The sequence below is a fragment of the Archocentrus centrarchus genome, chromosome 10 (genome assembly GCF_007364275.1).
Source record: "Archocentrus centrarchus isolate MPI-CPG fArcCen1 chromosome 10, fArcCen1, whole genome shotgun sequence".
Lineage (NCBI taxonomy): Eukaryota > Metazoa > Chordata > Actinopteri > Cichliformes > Cichlidae > Archocentrus > Archocentrus centrarchus.
Window position 1 is genome coordinate 17,551,013 of NC_044355.1, and position 27,018 is coordinate 17,578,030.

At 42.9% G+C, this 27,018-nt stretch overlaps 2 protein-coding genes across 2 annotated transcripts; one reads left to right on the forward strand and one right to left on the reverse strand.

Moving 5' to 3' along the window:
- Positions 1-589: 589 nt before the first annotated feature.
- Positions 590-4,949, forward strand: LOC115787177 (uncharacterized). The gene is made up of 6 exons (XM_030739755.1): positions 590-755; positions 3,055-3,375; positions 3,550-3,801; positions 4,144-4,149; positions 4,197-4,310; positions 4,765-4,949. Exons 1-6 carry the CDS (start codon positions 707-709, stop codon positions 4,947-4,949), a joined length of 927 nt encoding a protein of 308 aa, XP_030595615.1. The 5' UTR covers positions 590-706.
- A 5,333-nt stretch (positions 4,950-10,282) lies between these two features.
- Positions 10,283-25,871, reverse strand: LOC115787179 (uncharacterized). Its single transcript, XM_030739757.1, has 7 exons — positions 25,036-25,871; positions 18,323-20,892; positions 18,121-18,240; positions 13,136-13,282; positions 11,988-12,948; positions 11,334-11,698; positions 10,283-11,206 (listed from the first exon to the last, which is right to left on the reverse strand). The coding sequence occupies exons 2-7, from the start codon at positions 20,867-20,869 to the stop codon at positions 10,283-10,285; spliced, it is 5,064 nt and encodes a 1,687-aa protein (XP_030595617.1). The 5' UTR covers positions 20,870-20,892; positions 25,036-25,871.
- Between the last annotated feature and the right edge of the window lie 1,147 nt (positions 25,872-27,018).

Here is a 27,018-nt window from a genome sequence, read left to right on the forward strand (position 1 = left end):
AAACCACTGATTGTGATGACCATGCTTCCTTTCACACCTTGACGCATGTGATTATGCACGAAAAATGGTGGGTCACAACCTCCTCCAGGGGGCTACGCCCACTGAGTTTTAAATACCTGGGTCTCTCCTTTTTTTAGTTTAAAAACTGAAGAAGTCTTTAGGATTAGAGGTGAAAAAGAAAGGAGTCCAGTCACCCTTTTTTTCAAGCTCCAGAGACTCTTCTGGAGCTATGATTTCAGGTTGAGGTCTAAAGTAATCTCTTATTTATTAAAAAGAACGCATGTACTAATGCATTATAGACTCTATTTTTGTTATGAGTGTAGTCAACTGGCTTCAAATAAGATTTGTAATTATAATTTTTAATAAAATCTCATAATCCTTTAAGGACTACAGAATAGTTATTGATCAGAAAATATTAAGTTGGACAAGCAGAATTCATCATTTGTTTGGGATTTTTAGTATCAATAGTTTGATTTTAACTAATAACAGCTTGTTTCAGTAGTTAATGTTAGTTAATACTGAAAGTGGTTGAGCGATGTGATAGTAGTTGCATCCTGCCAGGTCTAAACTTATATGTTCTTATCTGAATCTGATCACTAACAGGAAACATGGTCAATGTAGGCTGTGCCTGTTGAATGTGAGTAAAGTAGAGGAGTGTGTCTGAACGCTGCCTACTGAGTCGACAGAGGTTGAACAGAGAGGAAGCATGGAAGCTGTGTTTAGACTGCAGGTGATGCTATTAGGAGTCTCTTATGGTGAGCTATTTTTTTGTTTGTTTGTTTTTCTTTTAAATTTGCCATGTGTCACAGTTGTGGTATCAAATCTTGTCACTGAACACATTCTGACATCGTCCTTTACACAATCAATCTTAATAAAATAAAAACCCTCCAGTTAGCAGCTCATACTAAATTTCCATTAAAAATTTCTTTGAATATTTTCTGCAATAATTGTATTTTGTTGAAGCTCTGATAGAACAAAGTTATGGCTGTAACTCAGCCTGTCCTGGCTGCCACTGGGCGAGAAATGGTGTACATCCCAAACTGGTCGCCATTACTAAAGGAACATTACAAAATAAAATCTTATGGGAGTCTAAAATCAAACCCACCAGTGACAGCTGATTTTACTGAAGTCTTAGTGAAAGTTAAATTAGATCTAACTTATTTGCCACTATTCACTTCTGGAGTTTTGAGCACAGTCACTAATGAAATACGAATATCATGCAAATATCTAGAAAATGTGCAAACTCAGAGCAATGATAATGCATTTGAATTGCTTCTACAATTATGGTTGAACTAAGCTGGAGTACAGCCAACGGCAAATTTAGAGATGAATGTGTAAACGGTTCCGTGTGTGTATATATGTATATACCGTATTTTTCGGACCATAAAGCGCACTATCAATGAACGGGTCTATTTTCACACATAAGGCGCACCGGGTTATAAGGTAAATGATAAAACATGTAGAGCGAAGGTAAGTCGTACTTTATTCTACTCATTCACAATAACTCAGAATATTGTTCAGTTGTAACAAATGCAGAAAAATACCCTCACATTTTAAATTCTTCATCTTCAGTGTCTGAGTTGAACAGTTGGGCGATTTCGGCATCAAGCATGCCGGGTTCCCTCTCGTCATTATCCGAGTCAGTCTCGTTGTTACTGTTTTGTTTTGGTTGCGGCACACAGCAACCATTTAATTGTTAATAAAAGGGCAACTTTTGCTGGCAATCTCTCGCCATCTTCTTCAACGTTGTAACAGACGCTGCAATATATTCTTTATTAATGAGGGTAAGAACAAGTCATTTCTTCATTTTCTATATAAGCCCTTCATAAATCCTGTGCACCTGTCTATTTACCGATATCAGCAAAGAAAAATATTTTTAAAAAAAACAACACCGGAAACCTGAAAACTCCACTGTCACTGTGTTTTGTATACATACAGTGCTCGTACTGCGAGTTTTGTTGCACAAAAGTTGGCAACAGCACCGGCCGCTGATCGCTAGATTACACATAAATATCCGGGGCAGTATAGATGAAAATAGGCCAGGAACATGTAGAATAAAATCCATCATAGTTTTCTGCGGTGTACTGCATACGGTTTCTATTTTTGGAACAATGCTTCCACTTCGTTTTGAATTTATCTCTGGCGGCTTTGGCTGCTTTCCACACCTGCTGCGCTGCACTCACAGCTTGTTCCTGTCTAATATCATCAGTAGAGTCATTTTGTGAATCGATGAAGGACTGTTTTAGAGAATTCAATGAGGCCTTTGAACTGATCCGCCAGACCGGAGGAAATATCGCTGCAGACCACGCAATGGTGCAGTGGTGTGGATTCCTCGGCCATCGGCGGTCAGACGACAGCGCTCAACTATTTGAAAACCGTAGGCTGGGTCTTACCCCCCTCCCACCTGTTGTAGGCTGTGTACTTAAGCATCTCTTACCAAAGTCGCATTAAAACATTTCGACAGATTTTTGAGCGCAGTGTACCACATAAAATTGTTTCAAGGTCAGTAAGCACAACAAGAATTCACACATAAGGTGCACCGGATTACAAGGTGCACTGCCGATTTTTGAAGAAAATTAAGGATTTTAAGTGCGCCTTATAGCCCGAGAAAATAAAAAAAAATATATATATAGTTAAATATTCTCTTTTTTATGATCTTTGCTGCAAATAAGCTTACATGTCTGTCAACAGATTTTGCATAAGTAGCGCTACATACTGTAGACTGTGCTTTGCATAATTACTGGGAAAATTAACTGAAATATTCCAAAGTCAGAATTCATCTTGTTTTTTTAACCAAAGCAGACATATTTACTTTTTTTCATAAAATCCCATTACTAATATTTAAAATGGCTCTATATTAGGTACTACAGTAGCCCATGATGGTGTAATGGAGAGGCAAACTGAGACAGACAGCAGCAACAAAACTGCTATTTCCATTTCAGGTTAATTTTTGCATATGTTGCCACAGTCCTTCTGTTAGAGACTGAACATGCTTTTGTGACAAATGTGACTTTTTTTGTTTTTATGGGGTTTTTTTTGTTTCTTTGTTTGCAGGTGTGGAAACTCACTGTGATGGCAGACAGAATGGAACTCAGTGTTATGGAGCTTTGGGAGGAACAGTGGACATCCAGCTGATTAACAGCACCTCAGGAATATTTAGATTACAGTTGATGAAAAATACATTTTCATTACTCACTGTGAGAAATAATAGTATTACACTCAATAAGACACAAGAGAAATCTGTCTTTATTTCCAGTAATGGAACATTTAGGATGAGTAACCTGAACTGGACAGACAGTGGGAATTATAACCTCCAAACCTTTGATGCAAATGGAACAGCAACAGGCGAGCGGATTTTATATTTGTTCATTCAAGGTAATTTTTCCCCTTTAAGGAAATCCCAAATAAATTTAACATTATTTGGATAATCTACACAATACATCCTACAAATTTTTAGATAGGTTCATTTTGTGTTCTCCCCCTTCTTCATTGTAAATGACAAATAATGACCTGTTGTAATACCAAAGCTCATCTGTGTGTTTCTCTCAGCTCCTGTGTCCTCTGTCCTGTTGGTCTCTGAGTGTCTGTCCCAGGGAGAGATGAGGGTGTCCTGCTTCTCTGAGGGAGGGGACAGTCCTCAGTACAGCTGGACTCTGGATGGAAGCACACTGACAGATGCTGAGCTCCTTTCTAGAAACAATAACATCATCACTCTGAAACAGCACGTCTCAGGACATCTGGTCTGCTCAGTCAGGAACAACGTCAGTGATGTCTCCAAAGAAGAGAGGATATCTACCTGTGGTGAGTGAGAACATTATGAATAAAAGCTAATAATCAATTAGTGATTATTATGGTCACTTTGCACTTCTTTGATGAATTACATGCTTGTTTGCTCATAGCCAATGACACCAAACATATTAAACCAATAACAGACTGTAACATAGTCCAACAATAAATAAACAGAAAAGAACCTCCACTAGTATCATATTCTTTAAGCCGTGAAAACTGATAGTACAGTAGTGAGTGTAAACTTACTAGAATGATGTGCATTAAGTGATGTCTTTCTTTGCCTGTCCTCATAAAAATATATTTTTTCAGACTTGTTATTTGTGTGAGTGGATTTTTCCCTGTAAACAGAAACAGAAGCGGGTCACAGGGTAATCACATCAGCATACGTCTCTGGCTTTTTCAAACAGGCATTTTGCCATTAATTGGTGGAGTTCTCTCAGTACTGGCAATTTTCTTAGTTGTGGGCGTAGCAGTCATCTGTGCTCAGACGAAAAAGCAAAACAACATACATCCGAAAAAAGGTACAGCACCTCTTTTTCCTCCACTCACTTCATTCTTTCTTTGCTGCTGCAGATATACAGAATAGTTTACCTTTTTTTTTTTTTTTTGAATGAGCTATTTTACTTCTAGCCTTGAGTTTATCTCTGTCAATCTGTACGTTAATTAAATTTGTGAATACCAGCAAAACCTGGAAACATGAAGAAACAGCTCTATCCAAAGGTAACAAATCAAGTTCTGAAACTCACTACTTACCCCTATTTAAGAGTTAGTGTGAAATCTGGGCATCATCAAACAAACAAATTTACACTGTCTCCATTCTTTGCGTTAAATGTGACCAGCTGTTTTTACAGCAGACATCATAGTAAATACAGTTTTGTTTGTTTGTTTATTTTATTCCAAAAAAGTTTCACAGAATGTTTCGTTATTATTTTAATGGTTCAAAGAATTTAATATTTTCTTCTTGCTACTCTGCAGAGGAAGAAAACGACCAGGAAGTGTCCTATAGTGAGATCAAGATCATGAGGGGACAGGGGCAGAAAGTGGAGCAAAGCATACAGTTGGAGGTGGAGTATGGCCAAGTCAGGTTTTCACAAGGACCTCGTCTGACTGAATCAACAGGAGATGGTTGTTTGTATGCCAATGTCCGTAGAATCAAGTGATTTAAGTGATCAGTGCTTTTACAGGGACTGCAGTACTGAGGGAGGAGGTGATGACAAGAGGCCTGAAGATGGTTTGTATTGTTCTGATGTGATTTCCCATCAGAAAAACACAAACCATATGAGTTCATGCATATTGATTTTATTGGCTTTCATTCCACTTCTGTTGTAAAATTAATGCATGCAGATTTTGGTGACCTCCAGGCTTAATTTTGCTATCCTTGCATAGGAGGTTACACAAGCACTGTGAGTGTTTTCTGCATTTGTATTCTGTGGAAGCTCCAATAGAACGAAGGTTATGACTGTCATGGAGCAGTCTTTCTACTTTTATTTGAACTTGTTTAGCTTTTGACTTGGTAACAGTGTAATTGGATCAGCCTTTAAATAGAAATGATTAAACTAAAAGGGTGACTTTCTGTACAGATGTCGGTTCAACCAAACCTTTTAGACAGTGATAACACAAACAGACACCCACAGCTTCACCATCAGTCACAAAAGATATTTCATGTTGTATTGCTCTGTTTTTTCCTTTCTTCATTGATTTTAAAATGTAGACACTTTACTAACTTTTTGAAATAAAGCTACTTTCAGAAATTTTTGGACCTTTTTGCTTTCCTTGGATAGTGAACAGTGAAGATAAATAGGAAAGAGGGGAGAACGATGGGGGGGAGACATGCAGGAAAGGGCCACGGGTCGGGAGCCTGCTCACCCTGGTGCCACTTTCAAAGTTTTTATATAGCATCAAATCATAACATATACAATCACACACAGTAAAAGCTTGGAGTATTACGAGCATGGTCAAACTGCTTGATAAATCAGTAATGATAATAATAATATGTTTTAAATATCTTCATTAGTTGCCAGTATGATGGAAAGTAGACAGCTGGGTTTCAGTACAAATATCAAGGAAATGCTCTGACTCAGGAAAATGTTTGTGCCATTCAGCTCTGCCTGTACAATAATACTAGATTCAGTGAGCAGATTAACTGCTCACTGAATCAGATTAACAGATTTTTGAACAAAAACAAATTATTGTGGTGGAATCAGTTACAACCCGCTCATCTGGCTGTAGAAGATTTTTTTTTTTTTTTGGTATGTAGATAAACCACAATCAGTCTCTTCTTTGTTTTCTCACTCTGAACTAGAGTACAACCAAACATACATTTAGGGATAAACATGGAAATAGTTTATCATTCTTATGTAAAAAATCTTAAATCAAAATATGACAATGTAAATAAAGCTTTTATTAAGATGGTTTTTTTTTGGTTTTTTTTTTTTAGGTTAATAGCTTTTCATATATTTTTCTTTTGTACAGCCACACTGTAACAATCTATCTGTATTAACATTTATAGTCTGCATTTGGTAATTGACAGACATATTTACAAATACTGAAACCTTGTGATGATTGCTGCAGTTCATTAGTTTCTCATCTTTTTGGCATCTGCACTTCAATTCTTTTGTAACCTTTACTGATGTACAAATCTCTGAAAAATATATGAACAATTCAAAGCTTTAATTTAGATTCCGTCTTGGCTAAATATTTAAATAAAAAAAGTTTTGTTTAGCTACCCTCATAATCACAGATTGCTGAGCATTTGATAATCCAAGAGATAATTAAGCAATTTTACTTCTTCAGGTTCAGCAATTTAAAATTTCTGTACCTTTCAATAAGCTTGTAAGTACAAAGTGTGGAAGCAGGACAGACAGTGGTGAAGCTGCCCTTTAACCGTTTGACTGTCCACGCATCCTGTCACATCCTGTCTGTGGGACGTATGTAGTGCTTCTGAATGTAAGTCGTGTATCAGAGAAGGACTGTAACTTTTTTAGATATACCATTTATTTATTTTGGGTGTGTGAGGGAATCACTGAAAATGGACTGGGTGTGGAAAGTTTTATATATATATATATATATATATATATATATATATATATATATATATATATATATATAGTCACACAAACTCCTTACTGAGAAGGTACAGATGTGAACTCCAATTAATTCTAATAGTTGAAGGGAAGTGAAGGGAAACAAATTAAAAATCAAAATAAAATTACAAAATTGCAAATGCCTTAAATAAATTTAAATACTATTTTGCTGCCATCTTTACTCTAGTAAGACTAAGAGAATGAGGTCAAGGCTACGTGAATGCATCTACTCTGATGAATCCTCAGAGCAGCTACCAAATACTTACTGAGCAGAACACTGATTACCATCTGTGAATGTGTTTGAGAGCTGAATGAATCTGTTATTCAGATGTATTAAATGAAATGTCAGTTTGCTTCATTATTTAAAATATGTATCAATGCATGAGAAGACATTAAGTGGGACAGGAAAATTAAATGATTTTTGTGAGATTTTTAGTATCAGTAACTTGATGATAACTGCTGGCAACAGCGTTCTTTTTCTTTCTGCTGTTCTATAATAATCACATCCTGCCAGGTCTAAATTTACACCTTCTTAGCTGAAACTGTACCTGCTGCACAAGACTGACTTCCTCAATGCACACTGGTCTTTGTTTTTACAGTTAAATGGTTGCTCTTAAAATATTTTTGTTCCTTATTCTTGACATTATTTTATTACTGCTTTTTCATATCTACTTTCCTGTACAGGTTTAGAATCTCAACTGGCTCTTTGAACTCTCCTATAAATTATCTCAAGGCACAAAGAGTGGCAACAGTTTCTTAGTTTCTGTGTGGAGTGGTCTTCCAGTAGCCATGATTCCAGTCATATAGTTGTATTTATTGACAAATTGTACAGTATTTATTTGGATTGCACTGTGGCTGTATTAATTAATTCATTAATTTAGGTTGATTTTGTTTTAGTTACTCACCAATTGCTGCATGTATAATAAAATACAAAAGCACACAAACAAAAAGAGGACAAAATAAAAAACAACAAACAGCACCTGAAAAAGAAGTATAGAACAGAAAACAAGCATATACTCTTGTTCTGTTGCATATGTGTGTGTGTGTGTGTGTGTGTGTGTGTGTGTGTGTGTGTGTGTGTGTGTGTGTGTGTGTGTGTGTGTGTGTGTGTGTGCAGAGGGGGAGATAAATGTTCCACCGTGTGGGCGTAGTCCAGGTACAGACAGCAAGATGGTGGGAGACAGCAGTCCAAAAACACATGAATATGAGAGATACTCATAAAAGAACTGCAGGATTTGGCTGCAATTTAAGGAAACTGGAAATAGCAGAGCAGAGTAACATCACTGTAAATTGAAAATTACAGTTAGAGCAGGTTTCACCACAAACCTGCACCTACACATAAGAACTGTCCATGCTTTGGTGCAGTTGGAGGACAGAGGGCAAGCTAGGTCTCCGTCTACTGACCCTGGTGAGTCTGGTCTCGAACCAACAACTGGTGCTGCATCCACTGCCCTCCCCAAAACTGCAACTATAACCTGTCCTATTGCCACACAAAGCTAAATAAGTCAGTGTGTTTGTTTGTTTGTCCTATGTTCCATTAAAAGTTTATTTAAAATGCTAAACAAAAGTAAGAATTTTTTTTAAAAAACAGAACAAATGCACAAAATAGGCAAAAGGGCTTCTCAGAAAACAAACCATTAATGTTTGCTTATTTAGGCTAAAATACAAGGCTGCAAATGATAACAAGTAAAGAGCCATTTGGGAGCCGAAAGATCCGAACCTAAAGAGCTGGCTCCGAACCTCCCATCACTAGTGGACTAATGAGTACCCCCAGAGCCAGCAGTCACTCCAGAGTGCAGCCAGCCCCACCTCCGACACCACAGGCAACCCTCATCCCTCATGCAGAAAGCAGGGATGTGAAAAGACCTGCCTGCTCCCCTCCCCACTCATCTGGAAGTTGAAATGTTGGGTGTATGTGTCGGAAAATGTGAGTGTATGAAGTGTAAAAAGTGATTATGTCTGTATGAAAACTAGAATGCTCTAAAAATTGAGGGGACAGAAGCAAGATGTGCACCTGACTGCCGATCAGCAGCTCTCACCCACACCCACAACTAACCCCCAAAACCCGCAATGTCTAAAGCAGGGGTCGGCAACCTGCAACACGGAAAGAGCCATTTGAACCCATGTTTCCACGGAAAACAAAACAGTGAGAGCCGCAAATACTAGCAGAAGCCGGTAGCCGCTACCGCGAGTGACGCATATATTGAGAAACTACATGCCCCCCCCCCCCCCCCCCCCCCCCCCCCAACACCTTATGTGTAGAAGTTACACTATATTAGGATACATTAATGTATCATACTAGTAACACAATCACTACAGTCATAAAGGATTCGCAAAGTTACACTAGTAACTCTGAAAATTCTTTATGATTGTAGTGATTGTTTTCTTGAGCCTCTATCACCTTTAACATTAACCAAAAAAATGGACAAAAGTGTTACCCGACCAGATCGCGGCTCCCAACCGTGGTAAGGAGACCCCTGGCGTATTCTTCACTCGGCTTGTAGTGGGTAACAAGCCTGCTTCTTCACAGCGGGTCAGCTTCCGCCAGGCGTAGAAAGACAGCAACTCCCACGATTTCAGCAACAAAACTTTATTTCTTTTCATCCGCCCCCAAACACACTTTTCTTTCCCTCTCCTGCGCTAGCCCGCAACACACAACCCAGGGCGGCGCAGAGGACAACTAACACATGGGCGGTCCCTCCAAGCCTACCACATGGCCCCTCCCACCTGGAATACATCCCCCACAAGGCTGCAATCCTAAAGGGGAAGGCTCTGCCTGTAACACTACCCCCACTCTGGATGATGATTAAACCCTTAACATCACTCCAGCATGTTATAACGTTAATAAGTAAAACAAAAGAGATCCTGCTAAGAAAAACACTCTCCTCCCCACAGTCCATAAACAAGTAATTCGTTGGTGGAGGATAGTCCAGGTTCAAGATGAAGGCACTGAACTTCCCACACGAGTGTAAACATCCTCCACTCTGGAAAGGGATGCAATTAAATGTCCATAACAAATCATGTTTTACACACAAAACAAACTAAACATAGGCAATCCCATTCACCCAACCAGGCAGCCTAACGACAATGGGACTCACACTGGGCATGGAACCGCCCTAGGGCTGCATAACCTGAACTCTTGTCCCTCCCTTGAGGGTATGAACATATCGTTAAACCAATATTACTGTTATTATTCTCTTCTTCTTTTTTTTTTTTTAAGCTAAGGCATTACACAGTATCTGTGAATCACGACCAAAACAACAAATTAAGCAGGACAATGCAATCATGAAATTATACCCTTACAGTCCTTACAAAACAGTCAAGCTTACCAGTTTACAACATTATTTATTTTTTTTTTTGACTGAGCAGGGCAGCGATCCGCCTACACCCTGACTCAGTTTTAGGCTGCATTAGCCTTGGTCCATTAACCAGTCACCAAACCGGTCAGGTGCCCTCCATCTCCGCTGCGGCCTGCAACGGGATGTGGTGCTTGGAGGGGGGTGACGGTCTGGTCTCGCAGTTGGGCACAGCCCACCAGCCACATCCACTTCGGGCTGGAGGGATCCATGCGGAGGCTGCAGGGCAGGTAGTGGGGAAACAGCTCCCGAGGAAACTCCTGCATCAGGACCATCGGCTGTTGGCTGAGTGTCCCACAGGTTGAGGGGGCCGAGGTCGGTGTCGGGGTCATCCTCGTCGGGCGTTGGAGGAGGTACCTCAGCCGCTGCTGTCAGATCGGGTTCTTGGAAGACCCAGCCATTGTCCAGCAGAGTCCTGGAGTGATAAGGCTTAAGCCTATCATGATGAACCACTTTAGCCTTTGTTCTTGGTCCCTTTTTAATGCGGTAGACCAGATCATCCAACTGGCCTATTACAAAGTAAGGTCCCTCGTAGGAAGGTAGGAACTTGCGGACTCTGTGTCTCACTCTCTTGGTCCCTTTAACCAGATACCACACTGCAGCAGCACCAACTGGGTACTGCACCTGGCAGCTGTTCTTGTCATACTGTCTCTTAGCACGCTCACTAGATTTCCCAAGGGCCTCCCGTGCCAGCTGATGAGAAAGTTCCAACCTTTCCCTGAGCTGCACCACATAATGTGGGAGAGTGTTGTTGTGCATATCGTCGGGTGGCAGACCAGCAACCAAGTCAAGGGGCTCGGTTACCTCTCGTCCGAAAAGCATCATGTTAGGGGTCAGCCCTGTGGAACTGTGTTTGGTTGCCCGATAAGCCATGACAGCATACGGGATCATTATATCCCAGTCCCAGTGGCAACGCTCTGCAGTGGCGGCTAATGCTTTCTGGAGGGTAGCATTGAAACGTTCCACCTGGCCATCAGACTGTGGATGGAACGGGGTAGTGTGTGTCTTTTTGATCCCCAGAAGCACACATCCCCTGGAAAACAGCCGACTCAAAGTTGGTGCCCTGGTCGCTGTGCAATGACTGGGGGGCCCCATACCTACACACCCACTCTGAAACAATCTTTTCTGCCACCGTGGATGCTTGTTCGTTAGGGACTGCATAGGCCTCCACCCACTTGCTGAAATAGTCCTGCACCACTAGTATGAAACGGTTATGCCTCTCTGTCTCATTTAGTGGCCCCATTAGGTCAACTGCAATTCTCTCCATGGGGGCGCCAACGCGCACTGTGCCCATCGCTGCATGTGGGGTTTTCAGTGGCCGTGCCTTTGCGGCACAGTTTGTACAAGTGCGGCACCATAGTGTCACATCATCCTTCATGTTATACCAGTAGTATCTGTTTTTCAGGCGCGCCAGAGTCCTCTCTGCCCCAAAATGACCACCCACTGGGCCATCGTGCATCTGCTGCATCACTGAGCGGCGAAAAGGGTGAGGCAGTAAGATCTGGGGGTAGAATACTTTGCCTTCAGTGCAATGGAACTTCCTCGCCAGCACACCATCTTTTAGATACAGTCTTTTCCACTGTGCCCAGTAGGCTTTAGTGGCGGGTCCACAAGCGGCTACGTCAGCCCAGGGTGGCCGACCCCCCCCCCCCCTTTTCCATCCATTCCACCACAGGGGCTATGTCTGCGTCAGCCCTTTGGGCAGCTGCAAGCTGCTCTGGGGTCCACCCACTGAATGGTTTTGAGTGGGGCAACTCACTCAACCGGTGGATGCTTGGGTGACCTACAGAACCATCGCTACTGCCGACCTGAGGGTCCACTACCCCCACTCGAGGGTGCCCTGGGGGGTTAATGACGGTAGGGGGGTCCATTAGGTTGCACTGCACACCTTTATGCTGGAACTGGCTACTGTTGAATTTGGGATCTGGAGCCATGCAGGTGCACGACGTACGGCATGGCCTCCTGGAAAGTGCATCGGCATTTTGGTGGCTTTTTCCAGGCCGATGCAACACTTTGAAGTCGTACTCTGCCAGCTTCTCTAACCAGCGGGCGAGCTGACCCTCTGGCTCCCTCAGCCTAGTTAACCAGCGGAGGCTGCTATGATCAGTGCGAACCGTGAAGGGCCTGCCCAACAAATACTGTCTGAAATGGGACGTGAACTCTACAACCGCCAGGAGCTCTCGTCTGGTCGTGCAGTAGTTTTGTTCGGTGGCTGACAGCCGCCTGCTCCCATAAGCCAGGACCCTCTCCTCGCCTCCCTGTACTTGGGAGAGGACTGCGCCGATCCCACAGTCACTGGCATCCGTATCGAGGAGAAACTCGCCCTGGTCCAGGGGGTAGCCCAAAATGGGTGCTACTGTAAGACGCCTTTTTAATTCCTCAAACGCTTCCTGGCACTCAGCAGTCCATTTGAAGTGTGCATACATCTTAGTGAGTTCATGGAGTGGCTTGGCTATTGTGGCGAAGTCCTCCACAAAGCGGCGGTAGTAGGAAGCCAAGCCAACAAACTGTCGCACCTCTGTGACATTCCGAGGTGCAGGCCATTCAATCACTTGCTGAACCTTCTGGGGGTCAGTAGCAATGCCCCCGGCCGAGATGATGTGCCCCAAGTAGGCGACTTGCTCTCGGAAAAGGCAGCACTTTGAAGGTTTTAGCTTTAGGTTGGCTTTGCATAGCCTAGCAAAGACCTGTTCAAGCCGCTCCAACATCTGGTTGCTATCCTGCCACAAGACAATAATGTCATCGAGGTATACCAAGCACGTTTCCCACTGCAGCCCAACCAGGACTGGTTAACCTCTGGAACGTGGCCGGCGCATTGCATAGCCCAAAGGGCATCACGTTCCACTCGAATAGCCCCTTTCGAGTACAAAAGGCAGCTGCTTTGCGGGCTCTAGGGGTCAGTTCTACTTGCCAGTACCCGGATGTCAGGTCCAGTGTACTGAAGTACTTGGCTGTGGACAGCGTATCCAGGGTGTCCTGGATGCGTGGCAGGGGGTAAGCGTCTTTGATGGTGCGCTCATTTAGGGGCCGATAATCCACACACAGCCGTGGACTCTGTAGTGATCAGCATACACTACATCGCTGATCTTGTGTTTGGCCTGATCACCCCACAAACTTGGGGTGATCAGGACCCTACAACACCGTGCGGAAAGTGTTCCCTCTAAGGCAGAAGGGAAGCATAAGGAACACACACACATTGAGAAAGCCCTCAAAACATGCGGTTACCCCAACTGGGCCTTCATCAAATCAGCTAAGATGCACAGGAATGAAGGCCAAACACAAACTACAGAGAATAGGAAGGACAAGAGGAACAACATTGTCATCCCATATGTGTCAGGCTTGTCAGAGAAACTCAGAAGAATTTTCTCCAAGCATGACATCTCAGTATACTTCAAACCAAGTCACACCCTAAGACAAAAACTGGTTCATCCCAAGGACAAACCCGCCAAACACAAGATCAGCGATGTAGTGTATGCTGTTCAGTGCAGTGAAGAGTGCTCGGACCTCTACATTGGTGAAACCAAACAGCCTCTTCACAAACGAATGGCACAACATAGAAGAGCCACCTCGACAGGACAAGATTCAGCAGTACATCTGCATCTGAAGGAAAAAGGGCACTCTTTTGAGGATGCCAATGTTCACATTTTGGACAGGGAAAACAGATGGTTTGAAAGAGGAGTGAAAGAAGCCATCTATGTCCACTGTGAACAACCATCATTGAACAGAGGAGGTGGATTACGTCACCAACTTTCCCCCGCTTACGGTGCTGTCCTGAGCTCCCTTCCCAGACGTCTCAACCCCCATTCACACCTTTGTTCCAGTGACCTCAATAGGCCACAGGAAACAATGGAGCGGAGTCCTAAATTGGTTTCAACTGAAACCACTGATTAAATATGACCCACGCCCCCTTCACACCTGGGCACATGTGTTCACGCACATGATCAATAGAGGGTCATAACCACCTCCAGGGGACTACGCCCATAGGGGTTTAAATACCTGGGTCTCTCCACCTTTTGGTTGAGAACTGAAGAAGCCTTTCGGATGAGAGGTGAAACGTCTTCAAGAAACAAAAAGAAGTCCAGTCGCCTTTTTCAAGCTCCAGAGACTACTATGACCTGGATGACTGAGAATCTACACAGACGTGAGTCCATATTAACTTTAGCAGTCTCCGTGTGCTCCAGCAAAAATGGGTTAGCACTCCTGCTAAGGTGCATTACCTTGGTGTTGCGCTCGGCATCCTCACGTGCTGCCATTTTCTCTCTCGTTCGGAGCACTCTCTCTCTCGCCATCCTTTGCGGAGCTTAATCCCGGACAAGAGCCCCCAGTGTTACCCGACCAGATCGCGGCTCCCAACCGTGGTAAGGAGACCCCTGGCGTATTCTTCACTCGGCTCGTAGTGGGTAACAAGCCTGCTTCTTCACAGCGGGTCAGCTTCCGCCAGGCGTAGAAAGACAGCAACTCCCACGATTTCAGCAACAAAACTTTATTTCTTTTCATCCGCCCCCGAACACACTTTTCTTTCCCTCTCCTGCGCTAGCCCGCAACACACAACCCAGGGCAGCGCAGAGGACAACTAACACATGGGCGGTCCCTCCAAGCCTACCACATGGCCCCTCCCACCTGCAATACATCCCCCACAAGGCTGCAATCCTAAAGGGGAAGGCTCTGCCTGTAACAAAAGCATAAAGCAAGTTATAATGCCATGTATGTTTTTATTTTGATACCTTATTGAAGCAACAAATAGGGTAAAATTTTAAGCGATCGTGTATTTATGGCTGCAGCACTACTAAAAGTAATTTGATATTGTTTTTCATTTTATATCAATTTAATCAAAAATACCAGCTAAACTAAAATATTTCAAGAATCAAGAATCAAGAATGCCTTTATTAGTCCCACAAATGGGGAAATTGCAGTTAACAGAACATCCATCCAAAACGAAAACATAACACAGACAGGGGGGGACAGATGTCTGAGGTCATGCAACCGTTTCTCAACGGCGCTACCTTTAGCAGAGAGACAGAAAGAGATACATTGGGATAGTTAGGTTCAAAAAAATCATCTCATACTGTGTTCATAAAGAACACCTTACGAGGTTCCAAAAAACACCTCAGCAAAAAGCATATTGCACATATAAAGCCGGGATAGCAGTATGGTGGGTAGGGTCAGGATCAGGAGGGGACGCAGACGGAGACGAGAGGGTGGGGGCATTGTGGAGCCCAGATGCCAGCTCCCTAATATTTCATATTAGGTGTTCATATAGTAGCAAAACCCTGGGTGATCCAACAGATAATATAGTGCTAAGTATATGTATTACAGAATAAAAATACTTCATAACAAATATAATTCCTCATATGAATTCCGTTGATGTTGCTGCAGCTACATTGTTTGCTATTATTCTTGTAGAAAAGGCCCCAATTATTATTTTTTTTCTTTTTAAACATTTTTAAATGTGTGCAAACTCACTGTGATGGCAGACAGAATGGAACTCAGTTTTTTGGGGATTTGGGAGGAACAATGGACATCCAGCTGATGCTTCAGGAATACTTAGATACCAACTGTTAAAGAATAAACTGATTGTACTTGACAGGAGAAAGAACAGTTTTCTTGTTAATACCATAGAAAATAGATCTCCCCTCATTCCCAGTAATGGAGCATTACAGGAACAATGTCAGTAATGTTTTCAAAGAACGGAGTAGCTCTATCTGTGGTGAGTGAGAACATTATAAAGAAAAGCTAATGAGCATGAATTACATTTTTATGGTTATTATGTCATAAATTATTTGTTTGTTTGATCTTACCATAGGATTCATTTTCATTAACTGCACTTCAATCAATGGGGCAGATTTAGCAGGCTGGATGTATGAAGATAAAAACACCCTGTGTATTGAACCAATCACTGCACCAACAACAGACCCAACCACAGCCAGAGGCAGTACTGCAGGTACTAGCATAGTGTCCATTAAATTCCCCACTACTTTTTAAAAATAACTAAGTCTTCACTTATCCCAAGTAAACTGACACCCATTTGGAACAATCCAGATATATGCCAGAAAAAGAAAATACTGAATTTTCTGTCATGGCATGAGAAGGGTATAAATAACATAGAGCACATTATTCAAGATGGAAACGTTATTCCATTTCAAGAACTTATATCAAAATATGGAATCAGCAGCAGTAGATTTCTGGAATATCAGCAACTGAGGTCCATCATACAGGCAAGATTTAATTTAAATGATCTGAACTTGGAAATACCTGTATGGGTAACAGAATTTCTAAATCTCTGTACCCCTAAATTGCTATCAAAAATATACAAGCTATTGTTTAAAATTAATGATTCAATTTCCCTCCCAACTGAAAAATGGGAGCGGGATCTTTCCATCAATCCAGATGAAAACTTCTGGACACATATATGTTTAAACATCTTCAAAATGTCTAAAAGTCCAAATTTACAACTTATACAATATAAAACTCTGCATAGAATACACTATACAGGACAACGAAATGTTCCAAATGGGCCTCAGACACTCAAATATATGCACCCACTGTTCAGGCGAGCACGCTGAGAATTATATACATGCTATATGGTCTTTGTAGTAGTGTGACAAGTAAAGCACGTTCTTGTATATCTCAGTGCATTTATTCAATGTAGCACATCAGGCACAAACCTAAAAACGAAGGAGCACAGTACCGTAAGGTATATGTAAACATTCTCATTCTCACTCTGCCTACCATTTTTCATTTTATCAGCAGCGCCACCTAGTGGCGTGGAGTGGCATGACGCTACATAACACAACATTTCCTCCCTTCTTAAGGTTTGAATTTCCTCCCAAGGAATACTTTAACAGAATTGACTAAAGAGGCTAACCCATTAAGAAAATACATTTGAAAATTATCTGCACATTGTAGCAACAGCATTGTACATCAAAGGTACTAGTAACAAAAAGTAATCCTGTAATTTTAATGAAATGTCCTCTCAACTTTACTCCTGTAGTGAACAAATTAACCCATGTCAATACTTAACGAAGACTTTTGTAACCAACGGCGGTAATAGCATTTTCTCAACCATTCTATAATCTTAGGTAACAATTATCAACATGTTTCTACACAATGTTTATGACATGACAAAATCTCTGTGCCAACTAGGTTTATATTTTGCACGTGGAAGCTTCCGAAGAGGATATGAATCGTGCTGGGCATTTTCCAGTCCTGTAGCAGTAGGATCCTGTTCAGCAACTGGAGCACAGCGTGCAAGGTGGGATGCATTCCAATTCCTTCCATCACTCAGCATATAGGTGTGTTTACCTTTAATCTTTTTGACAGTTGCAGGAGGGGTAAACCTAGGGTGACCTTTTGGAACGTGCAGTGGATTCCGTATCCTCACCCTCTCACCTATCTGGAATGAGATATTCCTCTATTCTGGAGGAATGATGCAAAGGCTTCAGATGTAAATTGAGTGCCATTGTCTGTCACAATGTTCTCAGGGTTGCCATGACGACTGAAAACCGATGATAAGAATTGAACAACGTCATTCGTAGTTACAGTGTGTGAGAAAGCAAGCTCAGGCCATTTAGAATAATAATCAGTCAGTGTAATGGCAAATCTGCAGGAAGGAATAGCCGTGTCAAACGGTCCTACAATGTCAAGTCCAAGTTTTTTCCATGGCCCGTCTGGCAGCTGTACAGGCTGAAGGGGGGCAGGGCGTGTCTGAGCAGTTTTGTCATTGGACTGGCACATGACACATGATGTTATGGCAGCCTGAACCTGTGAGTCCATTTTTGGCCACCAGTAGAGGTCTCTCAAGCGCTGTTTTGTGCGCACAATTCCTTGGTGACTTTCATGTGCAAGTGTAATCAGTGCATGTCTGACAGAAAGTGGTGCGATGAGTCTCGTACCTCTGAGAATGTAGTCATTGTAGGTGGAGAGTTCATCTCTGATCTTGTAGTAAGGAGCAAGTGAATCACTGACTGATTTAATGGAGGCGGGCCAGCCTTTTTCCATTTGCACACGCAGACCTGTCAGTTCAGGACATGAGGAGCAAGCTGAATCAAAGTCAGTAACAGAAAGAGCAGACAGAGTAGCAGAAATCTGAGCTACCATTTCTGGATCAGCGTCTGGTACCAGATCCGAAATCACCGGCAGAGGCAGGCGTGATAGGCAATCTGCTGTGTAGTTCTGAGAACCCGGTCGGTAAACGACATCATAGTCAAAACACAACAGGCGGGCAGACCATCGTGCAATGCGCATTCCAGCTCTGTTCATTCCTTTTGTGCTCAGAAGTGTGGTCAGAGCTTGATGGTCCGTTCGAAGGGTGAAGCGTCGACCCCATAAGTATGTTCTCCATTTCTCTGTAGCCCACACGCATGCTAGTGCTTCCTTCTCGACAGTAGAGTACTTTTGTTCAGGTGCAGAAAGTGTGCGGGAAGCAAAGGCCACAGGCTTCTCTGTTCCATCAGGCTGAACTTGGGCAAAAACAGCACCCAGTCCATAATCACTGGCATCAGTGGATATCACGATGCGTAGGTTAGGATTAAACAGTGCAAGAGCAGGGCTGTTCACCAGAAGCTGCTTAATTTCTTCAAAGCTTTTCTGTGCTTCAGTGGTCCATACATAGTTGCTTGTTCCACTTCCACAAGAACGCATTGGAGCCACAATAGTTGCAAAGTTGGGCAAGAACTTGGAATACCAAGACACCAACCCAAGGAAGGACCTCAATGCAGCAGCATCAGTGGGTGGAGGAGCATTCAAAACAGCATCAATGTGTTCTTTGTCTGGGAGAATGCCATCTGCTGTTATGACATGACCCAAAAAGCGTAAAGATGTCTTTCTGTAGTGGCATTTGTTTTCATTTAGCACCAGGCCAGCAGTTTTGAGCTTGTGAAGCACTGCATTCAGGTTGCTGTCATGCTCAGCAGGAGTTTTACCGTAGATGATGAGGTCATCCAGGTAATTCTGGACACCAGGAAGACCTTGGAGAATCTCAGACATCATTTTTTGAAAAGCTGAGGGCGCGGAGGCAAGTCCATAAGGAACTCTGCGGAATCTGAAGAGACCTTCATGTGTAATGAATGCAGTTAAATCTCTGCTATCTTCATGCAGAGGCAGCTGGTAGTACGCATTGGCCAGGTCAATCGTAGAAAATAGTGTGGCACCTTGTAAACTGACAAACAACTCATCCACATGTGGCAGAGGATAGCAGTCTGTGATCACAGCTTTGTTTGGTTCACGGAGGTCTGCACACAGTCGTATTCCTCCTGTTTTACGTCCTGTTACCACAATTGGTGAAACCCATGGTGATGCATCGATTTGTTCAATGACTCCAGCTTTCAGGAGGCGGTCCAGTTCGGCTGCAACTGGAGCTCTCACTGCGAAAGGAAGGCGTCTAAGCTTCTGCCGTACAGGTTTAACTGAAGGATCTAGTTTTACTTTATGAACAAAGGATTTCACACAGCCTATATCAGGAGCAGCAGGGATGGGCGATGTAGGTGATCCATCTGTTGTCATCACGGGAGCAGCAGGGGCAGTGCATGGAGGAAGAACAGCACCTCCAGCGATGCAGATGTGCAGTGTCTCCATCAAGTCACGGCCAAGAAGAGGAGTTCCCTGTTTTACAACAAAAAATGTAGCTGGCGTAGTAGTAATTCCTCTACTTGCTTCAACTTGTAAGCAGCCTAGTACAGGGATTGTTTTCTTTGTATAAGTAACTAGGCGGAGGTCAGGGGGGCACAGTGGTGTTCCAATGAAGTGTTCTTTGTAGGTTTGATGAGGCAGTATGGAAACTGCAGAGCCTGTATCGACAGTGAGACGAAGGGTCTTGGTAGGTGAAGTAGGCGTGCTTAATTCAATGTCACACTGTAGGGTTTTTGATGCATGCAAAGTGTCTCCCAAATATAGCACAGTTAGATCTGGTAGCTGAACTTCACGAACTTGTCTTGTCTTAGATGAGCAGCAGACACGAGCAAAGTGACCAACTTTTTGGCAGAGGTTACATGTAGCTTTAGCAGCTGGACACTGGCGAGCATTAGCAAGGTGTTTGTTTGAACCACACCTAAAGCAACTTTTAGCAGGCGTTGATGTAGCAGAAGGTGACTTAACAGGTCGAACACCAGATTTATTACGCTGTGTAGCTGAGTATGAACGAGATTGTATGGCTTGGACATGTCTGTTGCTGTTAACTGTTAGTGCTTTAGCTTGGTAAGCTGCGGATTCCATTTGTGCTGCGAGAGTAACAGCTTTATCTAATGTCAGGTCAGGTTCGAGCAGAAGTCTCTCTCTTATGCTGGAGTTGGAAATGTGTTCGACTAACTGATCACGGATCATTTCCTCTGTCTTATCATCAAAGTCACATTTAGAACCAAGGTCACGTAAGGCAGTCACATACTGCTCAACTGTCTCATGTGGTGCTTGTGTTCGCTTTCTGAAAGCATGCCGCTCTACAACAATGTTGACTTTAGGCGAGAAGTGTTTTTCCAAAGCAGCAACAGCGGAAGAAAAAGTGTCACCTGTGTTTGTTAGGCAGTAGAAAATTCGTTGACCTTCGGCTCCTAAGCAGTGTAATAATGTCGCTCTCTTCCGGGCATCAGGCCAAGCATTCCCTGTTGCATTAATTACCAGCAAGTAATTGCTGAACATACGCATCCACATGTTGAATGGTAAAGCAGGTTCTCCTGGGCAAGGTAAAAACAACGGTGGTGGATGAACGTTAGCAGCCATGCTAATTCAGCAGGAAGAAAAAAAACATCGGCAGAAAAAAAACACGCAGGATCCCTCGTCGCCAATTTGTAGTAGTGTGACAAGTAAAGCACGTTCTTGTATATCTCAGTGCATTTATTCAATGTAGCACATCAGGCACAAACCTAAAAACGAAGGAGCACAGTACCGTAAGGTATATGTAAACATTCTCATTCTCACTCTGCCTACCATTTTTCATTTTATTAGCAGCGCCACCTAGTGGCGTGGAGTGGCATGACGCTACATAACACAACAGTCTTGCGTGCCTGTTCAAAGGTTCTGGCAGAAGATATGTGAAGACTTATCCACATGGTTTAATTGTAATATCCCAGCCTCACCCAAACTGTGCATCTTAGGTGATGTAAGTGAATTAGATATGGAAGCAAATATGTCACATTTAGTTCTTACTGTCTTATGCATCGCTAAGAAAACTATCCTCATGAATTGGAAATCAAAAACTGATTTATGTATTACTCACTATAGAAATTTACTTTTTGATCACATTAGTCTAGCGAGAATGTCTGCAAACTCAAAAAAACAACTGGACAAATTTGACTATCTCTGGTCCCCGCTGATCAATTCCATCATTTAGTGGGGGTGATTGGCTGTAGTCTCGTCTCTTCTGGGGCCTGGCGGGTGGTTGGGGACGGGCCGGGGGGCCCGGGTGTCTGATGGTTCCCGGACTGGAGGACTGTGGCTACTGTTTTGGGGTGTCTGTGTGCGGGCCCTGGTTGGTGGAGGGGCTTGGATGGATGCTCTTATGGCCTTTGGGTTGGGGGCTGGGGTGCCTGTGGTGGTGAGGGCTAGCCCTGGGCTGGGTGGCCGGCCCCCTCTGCGGGGGTTAGGGTGTGAGTCTGGGGCCCTGGTGCCCGGGGCCGCCCGTTTCCTGGCTGGGCCCCTTCCTGTGCTGGAGGGGTCTGCGCTCCCTTGGGCGCACCGCCGTGTGGGGTGGGTTGGCCTACGTCGGGATGTCTGGCCGGCATTCCGGGATGCTGGGGTGCCCGCATGTCCTCTGGGGGGGTGGGGCGCTCAGGTGTGGGGGCAGCGGTTCTCACGGGGGACTGGTTGGTCCTGGACTTGGGACCACTGTGTTTGTGTATGTGTGTGGATAGGATGTTTGTTGTTGTTGTCTTTTGAGTGTGGGCGTGTTGTTTCTTGTCGTCTTTTTGTGTGTGTGTGTGTATGTGTGGGTATAGATATGTGTGGGTGTAAGTGTGTGTGTGTAGGTATGCATGTTTGTGTCTGTCTACGGTGTGGGTGGTGGGTGCTGGCCTTGGGCACGGCGGTGCCCTGGGGGTGTGGCCACTGCAGGCCCTGGACCTACCTTCCCTGCCCTGCGGTTGGGTGTAGGAAACCTGGGTGTCCAATGAGCCAGTATTTAGCTGGCTCTCTTCCTCCGGGGGTAGTCACTACTCCCGGTCATATGTATCCTGGCCCTTCCCCTCCTCCTATTCAATCAACAACACAACACACACGTAGGGTCGGGGGGGGGTCATTGCATGATGTCCCACCCCCCCTTTTTTTAATTACACCGTACAGCTCACAGAACGTCATAGTACACATAGGGCCTTGGGGGGCAGGTGTATCACACCGTGGCTAGTGGGGGGAGCCGCTGAAGTGGCTCCACTTATTTGTTCGCTGTTGCCTGCTCCTCAATTTTATCTACATCTTAGACATTGAGGGCCCTGGGGGGATGGTGTGGATGGGCGCTGTTGTCCAGTGCGCATGTTACATCTGTCCCCCCAATTTTAATAGCACTATAGCTTTCATACGTCATGTACATTCATTCATACATGCACCCACATAGACCGAACATATCATCCCAAACATTTTGAGTGGGAGGAGGGGGTGGGCGGGTCTTCCCACACCCGGGTTTCGTGCACCCTGCCGGGGGTAGGGACTGACTAGTAGTTCGGGGCTGGGTTGGCTGCTTCTCTGGGGCGCTGCTGGCTCAGTGCTGGTGCCTGCTTGCCCACACTGAATGTCCATGTATGGTCTGTGTATATGAGCATGGGTGTGTGACTGGCATGTATGTGTGTGTATGAATATATGACGTGTATGTGCGTGTGGACAGCTGGTCCTGGGTCTGTGGCTTGTTGAGCCTTGGCCCCTATGGGACACGGTTGCGGAGGCCAGGAGTTATCCCTGCCTACCGCTCCCCGCTGCTCCCCACGGATTGTCACGGCCGCCCCTGGGATGTGGGTGCCTGGGGGTCCTGGGGTGCATGGTCGGGTGTCCTGGCGTGGTTTCTGGCCCGCTCCCTTGACGGCTGTGGCCTGGGGGTGGCTTGGGCCTCTTTGACGTCGGGGGGGGGGTTCTGCTGGGTGTCGGGTGGTTCCTGGGCGCCTGGGGCTGCATTCTTGGCTCGTGCTGGGGGGGCCGGCCTGCCGGAGGGGCGGGCTGCTCATTGCCTCTGGCTCTCTGGGCTCTTGCCCGTTGGCCGTGGGGGCCCCGTCTGGGGACTTCCTCCTCTCTGGTGTGCGCGCAGTTGCCATTGGAATGTGTGGTCTCGGGTCTTCTGTGCTCCTGGTGGGCTGTGGATGACCCATGTCCCCTGGGTCTTTCTCTGGCTGCCTCTAGATCCCGTGGGAGGGTGGTTGCGGCTTCTTGTCCTCATTATTGAGTACGTTCCATGACAGAGGAATACATATACATTACTACAAAGTACAGCAAGACTCTGTGTGTGTGTGTGTGTGTGTGTGTATATATATATATATGTGTATATGGGTATGTGTATGTATGTGTATGTATGTATATATATGTGTATATATATATATATGTGTGTATGTATATATATGTATATATATATATATATATATATATATATATATATATATATATATATATATATATATATATATATATATATATATATATATATGTGTGTATGTATATATATATATATATATATATATATATGTGTGTGTGTATATGTATATATATATATATATATATATATATATATATATATATATATATATATATATATGTGTGAAGGTGTATGTATGTACAGTATGTGTAGCTCTTCTATTTTTTTTTCCTGCCCGTCCCCCTTTTTTTTCTTTTTTTCCCTTTTTCTCTTTTTCCTCTCCATCTCTCTCTTCTTCTTTCTCTGCCTGTCAGATCTGGCAAGAATAAATAAAATAAAATAAATAAAAAAAAAAAAAATACAATTAACAAGAATAGCCTACAGAAAATAATTATAGAGCACGTCTTGTAAAAGCAAATATGTTTGGTACAATAATGCCTTCGGATTATCATTCCGATTGCGAAAATTGCCAGACATGACAGGTCAAAAAAAAAAAAAAAATTCCCCACTACTTCTCTCTTTTTCTTACCCCTTCCTTATTGCCTGTCAGGCCTGGCATAAAAAAAAATATATATAAAAATAGTAAATACAAACATTAACAAGAATAGCCTATAGAAAACCTATAGAGCTGTTCTTGTAAAAGCAAATATATTTAGTACATCATTCTGCTTGCAAAAACTGCCAGACATGACAGGCTTAAAAAATAAATAAATAGATTCACCACTACTATCACACCCTTCAATCAAACTGCCACCAGAAAAATAAATCAAATGACAGGGGCAAAGGAAAACCTATTAAAAAACAAAATGAAATTAAAAAATTACTAATAAAATAAAATAAATAAATAACTGAAATGCTATGGTTTTGTTGTTTTTGTAACAATTTTGTAGATTAGAGACATTAATACAAAATCTAAAGACACAAATACCAAAACCTGCACTGCAAATTAATTCTAATAAAACTGAGAGAACTAGGCCGAGACCATTTGGAGTCACAGTCGACACTGAGGAGTGCTCAGGGCTGCTGCCAATTCACTGAGTAGCACAACAATCATTAAATGTACCTGAGGTTTGTTATATTTATGAGTTATTTAAATGTATTATATAATATAAATATACCTTATATGGACAGTATTTTCTTCATGTTTGAACCTGTTTTACTGTAAAGATTACTTTAAAGAATCAGTAGCTTTATATATTAACTACTGGAAACTGCTTTCGTGTTTCTTTTGTACAATTATAGCCACATCCTGCCAGGTCTGAGTTCACACCTTCTTATCTGGAGCTGATCACAGACAGTAAAGATGGGCCATGTGGGCTGAGCATGACTGCATCTGGGTAAAGTAGAGGAGGTTGTGTGAAAGCTCCCTGCTGAGTCATCAGAAGCTAAAACATTTAGAAATTGCATAAACCGGGAAGCCATAAACAGTATACAAGCACATTGGAGTGAAAACTGGTAACAATGTTGATAAAGTGAGGGCTGTAATTACTTCCTTGACAACCTCCACATTAGACTGAAGATTAATCACTGCTTTAATTTGAGCTCTCCTGTAAAAAATGTTGCTTAATGTTATTTTCCCTTCTTCTTCCAGTGACGAGACAGCCCCTCCACACCTTGATCATGACTATGCTGAACTGCCCACTTGAAGAAGCAACTTGAGGAAGCCCACAAGATCATGAATGAACAGGCTGAATTACAGCACTTCAAGATGGGAAGGTTCTGCATTCATGATTCCAGGACAACAACAAGAACATCACGCTCTGCGCTGGCTTTCCAGATTTCACCACATTTGTTGGAGTGTTTGCCACAGCCAACTGCAGAAAACATGGCAGGATGGAGTCAAGCACAAAAAACGAAGCTGATGAATAAATTCAGGGGCAGGTCTTTTAAAATTGGTACTAAATGATCTTTTTTTCATTTTCTTTGTTATGTGAAGCAAAGATTTCCTGAACAGGGCCTTACAGTGCACTTCAATGTATCTCAGTCAGGATCTGTGTTACCTACAGAATTGGAACAAAAAATTTGCACAGGGAAATGGGATCAGAACAAAATATTTGAAATATTTAAAAAAAATATCCTGAAGAGCTCTAAATGAGGTTTTATGTGAAACATGACATTTTTTGTAACTTTTTATATCAGTATAATAAATATGTTTGTGATTTGCTGTTTTCTCATTCATTCATATGAATACTGTACTTCATCTTGTAGTGACTGCTCTGCTATTTTCCTCAGCTGCTGAAGATAACCGGCCTTTCCTTCTTCCTGCTTGTAAGTGTGGTTGGTCTTTGATCTGCTCTGGTAAAGTTACTTTATTATACTGTTTGCACAAAGTGGAAAAAAATATTTTATTTGTTAACAAGAAATGATGTTGCTGAAAATAAACATTTTATTATGTAAATGCAGTACATACAACTACAGTACAATTAGTGTTGATAACCACATAATAACTAGGGGACAGAAAGCGAGAAAGCCACAGAAAAGGAAGAAACTGCTGCAAAATATCAATTCCTGTGTAGGAAATCTAGAGGGTCGTCACTACCTTCCAGATCATTTCATGCTCTCTCCTTGGAAGATTTGTACAGGTCCTGCTGCCTAAAAAAAGCCCAGAGCATCCTGAAAGCTTCGTCCCACCACGGACACTTTCTGATTGTACTGCTGCCCTCGGGCAAACATTTTGGGACATTTAAATACAAGGACAAAAAGATTAAAAAATATCGTTTATCCAAAGTGTACAAGTGCACTAATTGATGCTGATTGTGCAATTTTGATAAGAGCACAAATCTGTGCTGTAAACGCCACTAAAATGTGAAATGTCTTGTATGTGCGATATGATGTGTGTTTTACTTTCCTTTTTAGAATTTTGATGGTTAGTTTTAGAGACTTGTGTATATGTTCGTAGACTTTCCATACATATTTGTATGGGCACATGTTTAAAACTTTTTTCAGATCTTTGCGGGGTGGGGTAGGAGGGTGGGTGGGGGTATATTAAAACAAAGAGGCAGAAACACAGGCTTGTTTACAGCTGGACTGCAGGGTTTATCCTCCAGCTGTGCCTCCAAGCAGGTTTTTACTTTCCTCCTGAGTGTTGTCGCCAGCCAGTGACATCTTTGAGTAATATCCTGGGATAGTAACGGGTACAATTACATTATAACTGAATCTGCCCAAAAAGCACAATTAGAACACAAAACAAATAAAAGTTAAAAAAAAAACAAAAAACACACAAAAATGCCTGAGGCATCTGCTTTTTTAACTT